The 14,609-nt window shown below is 35.2% G+C and overlaps 1 protein-coding gene across 50 annotated transcripts in view; it reads right to left on the reverse strand.

Moving 5' to 3' along the window:
- DLG2 (discs large MAGUK scaffold protein 2) overlaps positions 1-14,609 on the reverse strand; it is a 2,233,585-nt gene that overhangs the window by 25,521 nt on the left and 2,193,455 nt on the right. For 27 of the 50 annotated variants that reach the window (XM_045370161.3, XM_065528807.2, XM_065528813.2 and 24 more), the window contains one exon: positions 3,515-3,614. The exons of 1 other annotated variant lie outside the window; for it this stretch is intronic. In XM_045370161.3, the coding sequence (XP_045226096.1) occupies positions 3,515-3,614 (100 nt within the window). Of the gene's footprint in view, positions 1-2,646; positions 2,693-3,514; positions 3,615-14,609 lie in introns of all 50 variants that reach the window. 22 more of the 50 variants (XM_065528814.2, XM_065528811.2, XM_065528809.2 and 19 more) reach the window with 1 other exon arrangement.

Here is a 14,609-nt window from a genome sequence, read left to right on the forward strand (position 1 = left end):
CTTCTTTTTAGCAAATGAAGAAAGTATCTTTAATTACAAAAAATGCATAATGTCAACTTAGGCGATTAGAAAAATACTATGACCCATTAATATACCTCTGACTTTCAAGATTTATGTGACAGTGAATAGTATGTCTTGACGGAATGTTTTCTTGACTATAAATTCAGGCGCTTCTGGTGTGTGGGCACTGTTTTCTTGCAGAGTTTTTTATTTCTCAATTTTAGCCTTTAAGCATTTTGCTGGAATGCTGCAATTCAAATTGCTAATTGATCCCTGGAATCCCTTGAATTTTATTTCTATTTAAATAGTTCCTAAACACATTCTCAGGATGAAAAGGAATTCTTGAAGATCTTTTCTGCTTCAGTGAGTGAGTTGAAATCTTTGAGGAAGATGTGAGTCACTGAATAATATTTTATGAATCAGCTCAATAGTTCCTTGTTTTTATTTTAGGATTCTTGCTTGGATAGCTATTGAATTCTGGAGGCATGGAACAGGCAGGAGATAAATGGCCTGATACACAGTACAAGTTCTGGCATGAAGTATTTTTTTTTTTTTTAATTCATGCTGAATGACTTGCTTGCCTAGCAATACTCCAAATTATTTTTTCATACATAGTTCACCTAACTTAACAGGGATGTGTTGCTTATGTGCCAGAATTTGAGCTCTTATTTCCAGAATCATTTTCTTTCATCCATACTGCTTGTTAAGTTATAGATGACACACTCATCAGTCTATCAACTTATTTGTATATTACTTTAATTAAATGAAGAACATGTGACTATTCGATTTCTGAAGCTCACTATAAATAACTTCAGTTTTTTAAAAAGTGACAATAGTTATGCATTTTTAGAAAGACAAAAATAATATATAAAATTATTCTCTAACAATAAAAAAGTGCTTTGACATCATATATTGTTGCCAATTGGATAGAGTAGTTTTAGAGTATGAAACGAATGAAAACCAAAGCATGGGTTAAATTTGCACAAATCATTTCTTTGTGTTGGTCTATGATCAGAATTGCATTACTAATTTGGGCACACGTTTTGCAAGTGCAAAGAGGCAATAGGGAAAGAAGTGTGGATGAACCTGTGCAAATCTGTTTTCGGTTACAAAAATGAAAGTCAAGGCACATAACCAATAATAGTGTATTTCATGTAGATTATTATCTTAAGTGCCTTGAATTGGGGATGACTGGGGTTTTGGTTGTTGTTGCCAAGCTTTACTTTTAAAATTTATTCAATTTTTAAAGAGCAAACAGACATTTGCATATTCTGGATTGAAAGGGTATCATATTTTTGACACTCCAAAAGCCACTACTTTTTAGTGATGTTTATTATTAACAATATATTAAGATGTTTCTTTTCCCTCTCAAATTGAAAATTTACAAATTCTCTCTGGTGGTGCTTGATGCTGTCCAGATAATGCTGAAATCAATATTTAAACTTCAGCCACTAAATTCAAGAAAAATTTTCTGTCATATTCCATATAGTGACTCAAAAATAAAGTTTTCATCTTTAAGATCAGTACTCTTGATCAGATTTTTAAAAATATAAATATCTTTTAAAAACTCTCCAAATGAACAATTTGAATTATGAGGGGGTATCAATACTCAGGGTTATAGAAAGAGCCCTTGAAAACAAAGTCCAGTTCAATGTAGTTTTGTTTTATACAAATAAACAGCTTCTAAAAATATTGCCCATAGCTGTTAATTTAAAACAACAAAACAAAACAAAAAACTTAAACATGTGATACAGTTGCAAAAGACACAAAACTCTGTTCTCATTTCATTGGTGCCTACGCAATGGGGTTAGTTATTAAAGAGGAAAAGTCATAGTGTAGTATATTAAGAGACAGGATAATTATTTTTTTAATTGCTTAGTGAAATCAGACACAGACTAAATACATGAACAACTAGAAAATGTAAAGGTTTAATATATTTTGTTTTTCACTCTATGCTATAAAGTGAAGACCTGATTTTGTAATATAGCTGATAAATCACTGATAGAAAGGCATATTATTACATATCCAAACTTTATCATATAAACATTTCAAGCAGGATCACCGCAAGTCAGAAAAAAATCAAAGTTAATAACAAATAAATACTCATGGAAGATCAAGTAGCTTAAAATTTGCTTTTAGAGAATGCATGTTCCTTTCGACTACAAAACAGCTCCTTTACTAACAGCAAAGTACAACCCAATTATGAGATTTGACAAGGTCATTAAATATTTCCATGTGAAAAGACAGAAGGAAGAACATAAAGTACATTTCTATTTTGTTGTTCTAGAACACTTAGCTCACCCTTTCTTTCAACATGGTTTCTTGCTCTCTGGGAGGTATTAAGCGCAGAGCAAGTGATGCTATGGTGGGCATCAGGACCATGTTGATAATATCACTTGGTCAGAAAGGGATGGTGTTAACTGCAACAGAAGTTAGAGTGCCTGATACACTTTGCTTTTAAATGCTGACATGCAGAACAAAACGATCGAAAGTTACTTTGTAGGAGCATTCACAGCTAGGTAACAAATAAAACTCGTATCTTGTGCATGCTAGGAGTGAAAGGCCCTCAGGAAAAGGAACAAAAGCCAAACTCAAAAGGAAAGGAAAAGAAAAGAAAAGTTACAGTGACCATTCCTGGAAACTTACTCAGAGTCTTTGTTCCATAACCGTCGTCACCTAATCCGGGGATGTCCTGCATGGAAGTCCCCAGAGAGAGCAATGAGAGAGGAAGAACAGCCACGGAAGAGGAAGGAAGAAGTCAGTGGAGTTGAAATGAATACTACCATGACAGACCGTGCTGCCTTAACAATCTGGATCCCATTCTCTCTTCTTTTAAACCAACTTTCACCCCAAACTCCTTGAGCTGAGATTCAAGAAGGAAATTTCTGATTTGCAGAGCAACTCAAGGTTTAAACAAAAGATTGTAAGAGAGAAAAAAATTCAGCAAATGCCCATTTTTGGCCCATGGTTGATCATGTTGCCACAAAAATGCCCCACTTAAGGAATAAACCTCTCCAAATTTCATAGCAAATTCTAAATGATATCCACCATTACAAGCTCAGTGCCCAGCAAGTGTTTAGTGTTTTGCAGGAGGGAAAGAGTGAGCAAATGTGTTAGTAATTGATAAAGATAATTTAATTGTTCCTAACATTCCAAAAAACATATGTGTCAATGGAATCCAATATTTCTTCTCAGAAAAGAATTTGTCTCAAGACTTAGAGAGTTGCATGATAGAAAAGGCAAACCAGACCCATTCCTGGTCAAAGAGAAATGTCGGTTGGGTGCAAGTCCCAGTTTCGGCAAGTTTCTGTCCAATGCCTTCTGCAAAGAAGAGTCATGTGAAAGGAGGGATCCAGACTGTAGTCAAACACTGGTCACAGTAGTAGACCTGCCCTGCCTGCCTGCTGTGTTGTTTGCCTAGGTGTGTGGCGTGGGAGAGCCTACATCCTGCGTGTTGCCTGTGAATTTATTTCTCTTATGTTGCATGTGACATTATCTTTGAGAATCTACTTACGTTCAGGATCACTGGTTTCCTGCTCACTCTGCTCCTTGTTCTTGTAGAATGGGAATTTTCGTGAAAAGATGAAGCTCTTTTTACGCTTGTCATTGAATGACTGTGAAGGAGAAAAGGCATGGGGCAAAAACAGGGGACGTCTAATTGTTGTCACACTCATGCTGACAAAACAACTAGTTTGTAAAAGCACAGAGAGCTGTAGTGACGCAAGTGAATAATTCTAAAGTGGTGCCAGAGAGTTCTAAAGGTCAATTTTATTTTCAAGGAGTATAAATTCTGAATAGTGGCACCTTGGAAAAATTGTCTCCTATGTAAAAGACTGGTTACAGATAAATGGTGATGGAGGGAAAGTCTTAAATTAGAAGGAGAAGACCCAGAATTTTTTTGTGCTGGCTCTACATCTTGCTAGTTCATCACCTTAGAGAGGTAATTGAATCTCTCTGAACCTCAATATCTTCATCTGCAAAATGAGGACAATGATAGCAGCTCTTAGGTTGTGAGACCCACAAAGGACAATATAAATATAAAGTGCTATACAAATGTCTTCTTATCACCATCACGTAGAAAATACTTTATTGGAAAAACTGGTTTTCTTCTCAGTGTCTTGATGTCTTTTAAAATAATTTGAATTTGAGTTGCTTCTCTTAGTTTTAATTAAAACTGCACAAAGAAGTATGTAGATTAAGGATATATGATAATTATAGCCTTATACATGAATATATAATCATTAGAATATAACATTTTTATTCAAAAGAGATTTTTAACAATAATTTAGACCCATGTCCTCATTTTGTAGACAGGGAGGCAGAGGCACAGAGTTGCGTCCTGTACTGATATCACAGAGCTAGTTGGTGACAGCCAGGAGGCAATCAACCAAAATCTGTTAAAATTGCTGCTAAAGGGGTATTAACTTGATATTAACATATCATAGGAAAAATGGCAGTGACTCAACTAGATCCTGATCAGGTAAAAAAAAGTAAGAATGACTGTCTTTAAAATTTTTAACTATTCCATTAGCTTAAATGAGGCTGAATTAAAAATAACACATAGATACATCATATGATACAGGTATTAGAATTTATTCATTCAAGTGGATATCATGTGCTTGCCTAGAAGATTCCTTAAGAAAATTCCATTAATTCCACTGCTGCTGTTCTTATGCAAATGCTTTGTGGGGTTTCTCTTTGGGAAATGCATTGACAGTCATTTTATAAGCTATTGGTCATGCAGGTTTTACTAATTTCATATTCATATATCATTAAAAAATATGTTTTACCAGATTGACTACTATCCTTGTTTGGCTGATTTGGCTCTGAGGGTCTTTTAGCTGCTGAAAAAATTAAAATCACTCTCCAAGGATCAAGATTTGTTAACACACAGCTATTGAAATGAAGGTGCCAAAGACTCTGAAGGTAATTTGAAAACAGGTATTCAAAAACATTTTTGGCAATGGCAGCTGTTAGGAATAAATGTAGAGCAGCAAGGTGACTACTTAGAAGGAAAGGAAACTTGCTTGGATGTGCACTTTTGTCCCATTGGTGGGAATTAGTCCTGTACCCTTATGAATTTGAAGCTAGACAAAATGGTATAAATAACTTATCTTCTGTGTATACTCATACATTCCCATATCAAATATCCATTTTCGTAACCATGTTCATTTAGGAAACATTAAAGTACTAAAATGTTGGTGCTGTCACTCAGTAAGTAACTCATTACTTTTTTAGGTAGTAGAAACTTTCAGCAAAGTAATAGAGCTCAATTGTATGCCCATTAAGAATGTTTTATGAAAAATAGTGAATCAAATAATTAATAATTTCTGAAATTAGAGGACATATACTTTACATTCAAGTACTAAAATTACATTCTCAGAGGGGAAAAAAAGGTATCACTTCAGAATTTATTACTCTGCTGACAGCACCTATGCTCAATATGGTTTTATCATCATTTGTAATTTAGGGTTGGTGTCCAAAAACAAGGTTGAGAACTGCCCCCAAATTTTCCCAGTTAAAAATGACAGTCCTTAAAAGAATACTAAATATTCTTGCATCACTCCAGTTTCATGCCACTTTTACATTTCAAGCATATTTAAACTTCAGTAACTGAAAATAAAAGAAAAAAATCATGTAAGAATTAATGGCATGTGATATTGCAAGGTATGTTGGACATTTAACTTCAACATCACCAATGACTTGTCATGCAAAAAAAAAAAATTACAAATTTTCATGCAAATACAAAACAATGCCAAGAGGAGTAAAGCCTGGGGTGAAAATGCAGACATAGAGGGACAATGTAGAGGGCTACGAGGGCCCAAAATGGGGCTGCATGCAAGCCACATCATTTAAATGGTCTCAAGGGTCAAAGGAATATGAAAATGTGTTATCTGTGATTAATTCTTTTATGTTTCAAAGCAAGGACTATAATGTGTTAACATTTCCCAAGTATGAAAATGTTGTGTATCATGAATCATCTGATTGGGACATAATACTACTAAGCACCACACTTTTCAAAAGAACAGAAAATACACAACAATACTTTAAGAATAAACATATCTAATGTGTCAGTCTTATTAGCAAAAGCCATTTCAGATTGGAATTAAAGATAAGGTAATGAAACTATTGGTGGTTACATTTCCTTACATTTGTGGACAAAAAAAAACAAGTCACAATTTCAGTTCACATTCACAGACTTAAAAGTCATATGTTTAGGATCTTAGCTAAACATTTAAACTATAAGAGATTATATGTGGTTTATAATGCTTTAACAGTATTCTTTATTTTTATTAGACATGTGTAATACCATTATATAAGCTTTTTTGCTGCTGTAATTTTTTTCTTTTAATATAGAAAAGGAAAATCTGTTACATGAGTGCTAGGTGAGAATAATAAATTAGCAATTGTACTATTTATAGAACACATGGTTCTGAAGCAACCGATGACTGATTTACAGCTCTATTCTTAATTATACTTGATCAGTGATATTCTTTGTCTGTCTACATGACGGTATCTTAGATCTAGATCCATTGCTTTCATAGCAGAAAACATCTTTAAATAGAGACTTTGAAAATACCCATCAAATGTGGCATGGGGCAAGTTGGCATATCTAAAAATTCCATTTTGGAATTTGACCTAAAATGTTGAGTTCTAACTAATAAAGATGATAAAACAATAACATTTATTGGGCACTTATGTGCCACATTTGGTTCCAAAAGCTCTGCATGAATTAATCTCCATGCTAACTTCATGAAGTTAATACCATCATTATTCCCATATTACAGAAGAGGAATCTGAAGTGTATAAATCTTCTATTATTTGCCCCAGAGCCACAAAATTGGTGAGCAGAGAAGTCAGAAATTGAATTTGCAAATATTCCTGGTTGCAAATATCACTGTTTTTAAGAGCATCACAAGTTTCTGCAACTTAAGCCTGCTTCAAGTTTATATTGAAAATTATTAGTGCTTGATTCTCTTAAGTGTGTTCTTCCCATAGCTTGATGCTTGAAGATTATTTATTTAAATCATCAGATGGTATTGGATTCAACAACATCTCTTTTGGTTATCCTGTTACAATTTTTGTGATACTCATTCATATTTTTTTGGCCTTTCTTCAATTTTTCTTTTTATGATAATGTTAAAAAAAGGAAGAATTTAAGTGTGACAGGCCATGAATGGCAATTAAAAGGTAATTGCCCATTAAGTGGCAAATCTGTGGAAACAAAGGTAAACTGGTTGCTTAGGGCTGGGGATAGTGGGCACAGAGATTGGGAAGTGGCAGCCAATGGGTATGAGGTTTCTTTTGGGGAGATAAAATGTTATAAAATTAGATTGAAGTGATGGTGGCATAACTCTATGAATATACTAGAAAACATTGAGTCATATACTGTGAGTGAATTGTATACTATGTGGATTATATCTCGATGAAGCCATGTCTTTTTAAAAAGGACCCTCTTCCCAACCTCACACCATGGACTGAGAAGAAACATAGCAGGTTTCTAATTTTATTTGGTGTAAATAATTTTTATCTTTAATTGAATAAGAATAAACCACTCATTCCAACCCTTGCAGTCATTTAGATACACATGTCTTTTGTTTATCTGATTTTGTTTTGTCTCTGTTAAATGAATACCTTTCATGTTGTGACAGACATTAGAACACCCATACTAGGAGTCACTATTACTCAGAAGTCTCCAAGTTGTTAGGTCAAATGGCATGAAATTGCCCAGCCTGACCCTGAGATGTAATGGCGTTGGTGAACCAGCTTAAGATGAAATACATGCTTCATGAAAGGAAACAAAACAAAAACCTCAAATTATTTTCCTACTCAAATCCCATGTTTTTAAACACACATGAGTGAATCTTGACATATTTTTATCCTTATCATCCAGAAAACTTTAAAACTAGGGCCATGTTTTAGTTTTTCAAGCTTTAAAAGTTTCATAGTTCTAGAATGTCATCTTAGTGATATGAGTGTTCTCTGGGCAGAATTTAGGTTTAAATTTATACTGAGCTCAGATACATCTTTTCTGTGACCTCCTTATTGTTTTATACATGCTATTTTACTCTCCTCATTTCTCCTCTAAAATAATTATGTTCCCCTGGGAAAGTTGTTACTGTATATTTGGGTCACTACTTTGTATTATACAAATCTTATTTTCACACACATAAAAAGAGAACTTTGAAAACAAGTGAGGTAAAAGAACAAGTAATAATGTAACAAAGAGGGGTTAAGGGAAAGATTAGAGTTGGCTTGAGATATATCTGTTTACAGAAATGTGTCTATGTGAATGCATGTATACATGTGTGTCTATAATCGCCTAATTAAAAAAAAGATTATTTTGCAAACCTAATGAACTAATGGATGTAGGCATTGAGTATCAGTAGCTGCTACAATCACAAAGAGACAGTCAGATGTTTCATGCCTTCTGATAAAAGAATAAAGTATGACTACAAAGTAGTCTTGCAAACCTCTATTTACTCCCAAAACAAAACTCCCTCAAATGAATCAGAATCTAACCAAACCTCTGGATTCAACTACCAGTTTACAGCAACAAAGAGGACAGAGAAACATGGTAATTTATACTATAAAAATGCAATCAGCAAAATCCGAAGCGTGGGAAGCTCTACAAGACAAACGATCTGATTTCATCTATATAAAATTGCAAGAAACAAATAAAATATGGCAGGAAAACATATAATCAGAAGAGACTTTGAGAAGGATCAGCCAGTTACAATGTATAGACTTTATTTTGATCTTGGTTCAAACAAACAAATTATAAAACAAAACAAAGCAACAATTACAACAACCACCAAACCCATTTGTGATACTTTTGAGCCAATTTGAGTCCTGAAAAAACACTGGATACTTGTTGATCCACTAATATTCAATTTTTATGTGTAATAATGGCATTATGGTCATGCCATATTGCAATATTAAGAGCTAAAAAAATCTGATGCATTGGATTGCTTCAAAATAATATGGGAGGGATGTAGTACTTATGTACCCCCTGAGTATATTGTACAGGTAAAACTGTAAAGAAGCCTTGAACTTCGCTTAACAGGTTTATTGCTGGTTGTGATACAGGCATGACAATTCTGAAACCATTTGGTGTGTGCTATAGGGTTGAGCAAATGAGTAGAAACATGGATGTCATTGGGAACCAGGATTGTCACTGTGAATGAAAGGTGAGATTAAAACGTGGTTTGGAGGAAGGAGAGGAAGTATCTTACGATGGTGACTAGTAATTAGAGGCATGAGATATAAACTTATGATTTTCTAAAAAGTTTTATTTCTTCTCTGTCCATTAAAAGAGCTTAGATGTAATGATACCCTAATAGCAAAATACACATTCAGTACTCAGATTTTGTCTTCCGGATGCCCTTTTCCACGAAAGAACCTAGAATGTTTTAGAGAAATGGCTGATTCCAAGGCTGAAGCAGGGAAAGTATAAGGTGAGTCTGAAACATTTCATGGGGCTCAAAGAAAGTAAGAAGTATTAAATATAAACATAACACCAAACAGAAAACAAACAAACAAACAAAACCTAGAATGAATGGTAGCATGTGAAAAGACACAAACAAAACCTGGATAATTTGAATATTAAAATGAATAATGACAGTAATAAAGTATAACACATTCAATTAAAAAAATCTGAGTTCACTTTGATTATCAAAAATACATAAATTATATAATTAAAAATGGGATAAAAGAAAAGCTCTTCTTTAGAGTATGACTAATAATTATAGAAGGAATGATAAAGTCAGGAAATCACTATTTTGTAATCATCATAATAATAGTCTATTCAGGGAAGAATCATCTGTGGATGCTTAAACTATTAGTTGAAAGTTTGTTGGGGAATAGGATATTTATCTCTTCCCAGATTATTTAATTATTAAAAAGAGGGGAAAAGATACCTTTATAGTGGAAAAATTTGGTAAATATCACCTTAATCAAGTGATCAAAATTAGCATCACCAAATTGTGGGACAACGTGACACCATGGGCCTCCCGATGGAAAACACTGGGAAGTACACAACATCACTTCTGTAGTATTTCCGTCAAAAAGGAATTAGTTGAAGTTAACCGTGAAGAAACAACTAGGCAAATTAAAATTAAGAGATATCCTCTCAAAATATGTCAATGTCATGAAAACCATAAAAACTAAGGAATCATTCTAGATTAAAGGAGATAAGGAAATAGGACAAACGGAATGTAATGTGTAGTCCCGAGTCAGAAAAATAAAAAGTCATATTTTCTACAACTTTCTCTCAAAATAATTCAGGGGATTATACCAATATGAGTTGGTAATTATTGAAGCTTAGTAATAGGTAAAATATATTCATAATTCTACTTTTTCTACTTTTTACATGTTTAAAAATTTTCATAAGGATAAGAAAAAAGTTGAATTGTAAAGCATTTAATGCAATGCCTTAAAAATACTTATTAAAAAGTAGCTAATAGCAGGAAAAATGTTTCCTTTTTATAGGTTTTTTCTTTTTTTTTTTTTGTTACTACTTCAAATCTAACACCAGGAATAAAAACAATTCCAATTCGCATGAAGCACAGGGGCTACTTGTACCTAAAAATAAGAAAAAGAAGCAGATCAGAAAAGTAGGGAAAAATCAGATCCCAAAGACTATCACTTGTAGCTTAGTGAAGGCTGAGACCTGGGTTCATTATTTATGAAATTGTGGGAGCTAATCCTCTTTTGATCTCAAAAAATGAAATTCGATTTAGAATTTTTTTGCTTAGGAAGAAATCAAAATCACGAGATGCCAATCATTCTAATTAAGTTCTGTGAAATGGAATCCCAGATGAAACCTGTTTTATTTTTCCCCCATTTATGTTATTTCTGAGACTGGTCATGCTAAATAAAAGCACATCACTCAGTCAGCAGTCTAAGTTGGGGAGGCTCAATTCCAGTAAAAAGCTCAGGTAACCAAAGGGCATAGAGACCAAGCCAAGTATAGCTAAGGGGTAGCTGAAATTATACGCTGGACTTTATGATCACTCTAATGCATAGTAAGTAGGATGTTTTCCTTAACTTTGAGGCCCAAGACATCTACAGCATCACTTTGTCTGGGATGTCATACTCATTTCTCCCAAGGAAATAGAGACCTTCTCTTCTCTCTCATCTTGCAACACTCAGATCTTTCTTCTTCTCCTTACAGCAAAACTCCTCCAAAGTCACCCCATCTTCTCTTCCTTTCTGAAATTACTTCAATCACACTTTAAATATTGTACCATCATCTACACCAGAGGTCAGTGACCTGTGGCCCATGAACCAATCCAGCCCACTATGTGTTTCTGCAAATAAGGTTTTATTTGAGGATAACCATGCTCATTCTATATGTACTACCTATGACTAGTGCTACAGCAGCAGAATTGAGTATTTGCAAAAAAGATCAGATGGCCTGCAAAGCCTAAAATATTTACTCTCTGGCCTTTTACAGAAAAAGTTTTCTGGCTACTGATCTAAACCGCTTTATTCAGGGTCACCAATGAACTTCGTGTTGCCCAATCAAATGTTGATTCTCAGGTCTCATCTTACTCTGTTGATCATCCCATTAGACATAGTTCATCATATCTTTCTTCCTGAAACGCTTGCTTCCTTGAACTCTGGCACACCTCCACATTTTCATTGCCATCTTACCCCATATAGCATTTGTCCTCAGTCTGTTTTGCTGATCCCTCTTGATCTTCCTGGTGGTTAAAAATTGGGGGTACTTGGACTCAGTTTTTGAGTCTCCTTTCCCTCCCTTCCCAGCTTGGAGCTTTCCCTGTCTCCAGCTTGAAACTTTACCAGAGTTCCAGACTCATATATCCAATTAATTGCCTACTCACTATCTTTACTTAGATATCTACTACATACAGCCTTCAAACCAAACACATGGTCTTCTCTGCAAACTCTCAACAAACAAACAAATAAACAAACACCAAGCAAGCAAACAAAAACCTTGGTCCTCTCTCAGTCTTCTTCAACTTAGGAAATTCTAACTCTTCCAGTTACCCAGGCTGCAAACTTGTAGGGACTCCTCTCTTTCTGTCACACCCAACTTCCAATCAGTTAATAAATCCTGTGTTTTCAGCTTTAAAATGCACCCGTAATCCGACCACCTCTCACCATCTCCACCACTACTACCCCAGTCCAAGTCACCACCATCTCTTGCCTGGAGCATGATATTGACCTCAGCTGGTGTCCCTGCTTCCACCTATTCCTGTTGCACTTTATTCTCCTTACAGCAGCCAGGGTGATCTTTTAAAATTGTAATTCAGATCATGTCATTCTACTCGAGATCCTCCAGTGGCTTCCCACCTCATTCAGCATAAAACCCAAAATGTACAACATGGCTGGAAAGGCTCTCCATAATCTGGCTCTAGCTACCACTTTGATCTCTTCTGCCACTGTGCCTTCTTTGCCTCACCGTCCTCCTGCCACACTGGCCTTGTTGCTTTTCCTTGAATCTTTAAATTCAAGATTTCCTTGAATCTTGATTCAGGGACTTTGCTCTTGCTGTTCCCTCTGCTTGTAATCTTCCCTTAGAAGGCTGATTCCTTACCTCATTCAGAGTTCTACTCACATATCCCTTATCAGTGAGGCTTTTTCTGACAGAACTATCTAAAATTGCACTGGCCCTATTAATATTTGCCTTCCTTTGTTCTTTCTTTCTTCTTTCTTTCTTTCTTTCTTTCTTTCTTTCTTTCTTTCTTTCTTTCTTTCTTTCTTTCTTTCTTTCTTTCCTTTCCTTTCCTTTCCTTTCCTTTCCTTTCCTTTCCTTTCCTTTCCTTTCCTTTCCTTTCCTTTCCTTTCCTTTTCTTTTTTCTTTTCTTTTCTTTTCTTTTTTCTTTTTAACATTTATCACCATCTGCCTGCATACACATTTGTTTATTGTCTATTTTCCCCATGGAAATGTAAACTCCCTGAAAATAAGAAATCTGTTTTCATCCACTCCCACCTCTCTGGTGCCTTAGAACATGTACATATAGTATATACTTAATAAATATTTGTTGAATGAATACATGCTCCAACTCCTTTTGTGTTTGCCCACATTCTGGCATTTATTGCTCTCTATTTTTTATCTTTTACTTGACTGTCTTCTATTAAACTGTGTAGACTGGCTCCTTAAGTAAAGGGCTTATTTTTATTTCATTTACTGATTATTTTCAAGATCTCCCTAACCTAGTATGTGGTAGATGGTCTGCTAGTGAATAAACAAATCAATGATCAATGCAGAAACTGGCTTATTTGTAAAAAAGTGGGAGGATTTTCAAGTTGACCAATTATTTATCATGTATGGAGCTGTTCTTAGGGAGGGACTCCAACAATAATAGAACTGTCAACTATGACCTAGAGAAGCTGAACAAATAATATTCAATCTAAAGGGAATGTGATGTTTTCCAGTGTTAAGCAATAAAGTTGAGGTATCAAAGCAGAATGTTTCTATGCACTCAAACCCCATGTTTCCTAGGACTTTCTACCATAAATCCTTGTCTGGTTTAATGAACTAAAGAGGTCTGATCTTGCCTCATTAGGGTCTGCCTACCATGGCTCCTGCCACCTGGCCGCTGTGGATTAAAGACTAGTCACATCATAAAGCTGCCCTGGCAGGTATTAACAGGAACTCAGAGCTGAAGCAAATAAAACTGCTATTTGAGTTTCACTTTAAGTCCTAATTATTTATGTATAGACTAACCAAAATGAATTGTACTGATAATTATAATTTTTTAAAACAGTATTGAATAGAAGTTTCGTATTAACCAGAAACACTCAACTAAATGGCGCACTAGATTATTGTAAACCGCAGATTTAGTTTATGCCAGCTCTACCACCATCCCAGGATCCAGGAGCTGTCCTAGCTCTATTCCCAAATTACCCCTCTGCTGGGCTCCTAGGTATTTACCTGAGGCTATTTCAGAAACACTGACTGACTACGTCCCACAAGATGAAGGAACAACAGCCATGTTTATGGCTGTTTTATAGGTTGAACTGCATATTTCTTATTTTTTTTTTACACAATATCCTCAAATTTGTATAGATTTTCTAGTTAAAACAAATGATTCCTGTCAACCTTGCCCCAGATTGCAGAGACATCCAGTTCACTGTCCTTAGCCCTTAGTGATGAGGTAAATCTCTAAAGGCTTCTGGGTGGAACTCCCTGCCTACAAGTGCCTATGCTTGAAAAGGATGTCTCCTGAAGTTGAGCAGGGCACAGACTATGTGGCAGCCCTGTACTACCCTACAGAAAAGGAATTTTATTGAAAGGATACTAGAAAATCTCATCAAATCTGAGGAACTGTAGAACAACCAAACGAGATAGGTCACATGCAGCTAGACCACATGAAGAACTAGAACAGAAGATTCAAATGCAATCAGGACACTCCCTCTATCTCATGGCATGTTTGCTTTACTTTTCTCTCCCTACTGATCAGACCCTTTTACATGGTGGCAAACACAGTTACCACTGAATCCTAAGCTCTCTTTCTTATAGTTTCTAAACCAGTGACTGACTCTGGCACTCTTTGCGTTCAAGCTAAAAGATCTCAGGGAAGATCTCTGATGTGCTCAGAACGGACTCGATGTTCAGCTCTGTGTCATCTAATTAT

Source organism: Macaca fascicularis, chromosome 14 (genome assembly GCF_037993035.2).
Source record: "Macaca fascicularis isolate 582-1 chromosome 14, T2T-MFA8v1.1".
NCBI lineage: Eukaryota > Metazoa > Chordata > Mammalia > Primates > Cercopithecidae > Macaca > Macaca fascicularis.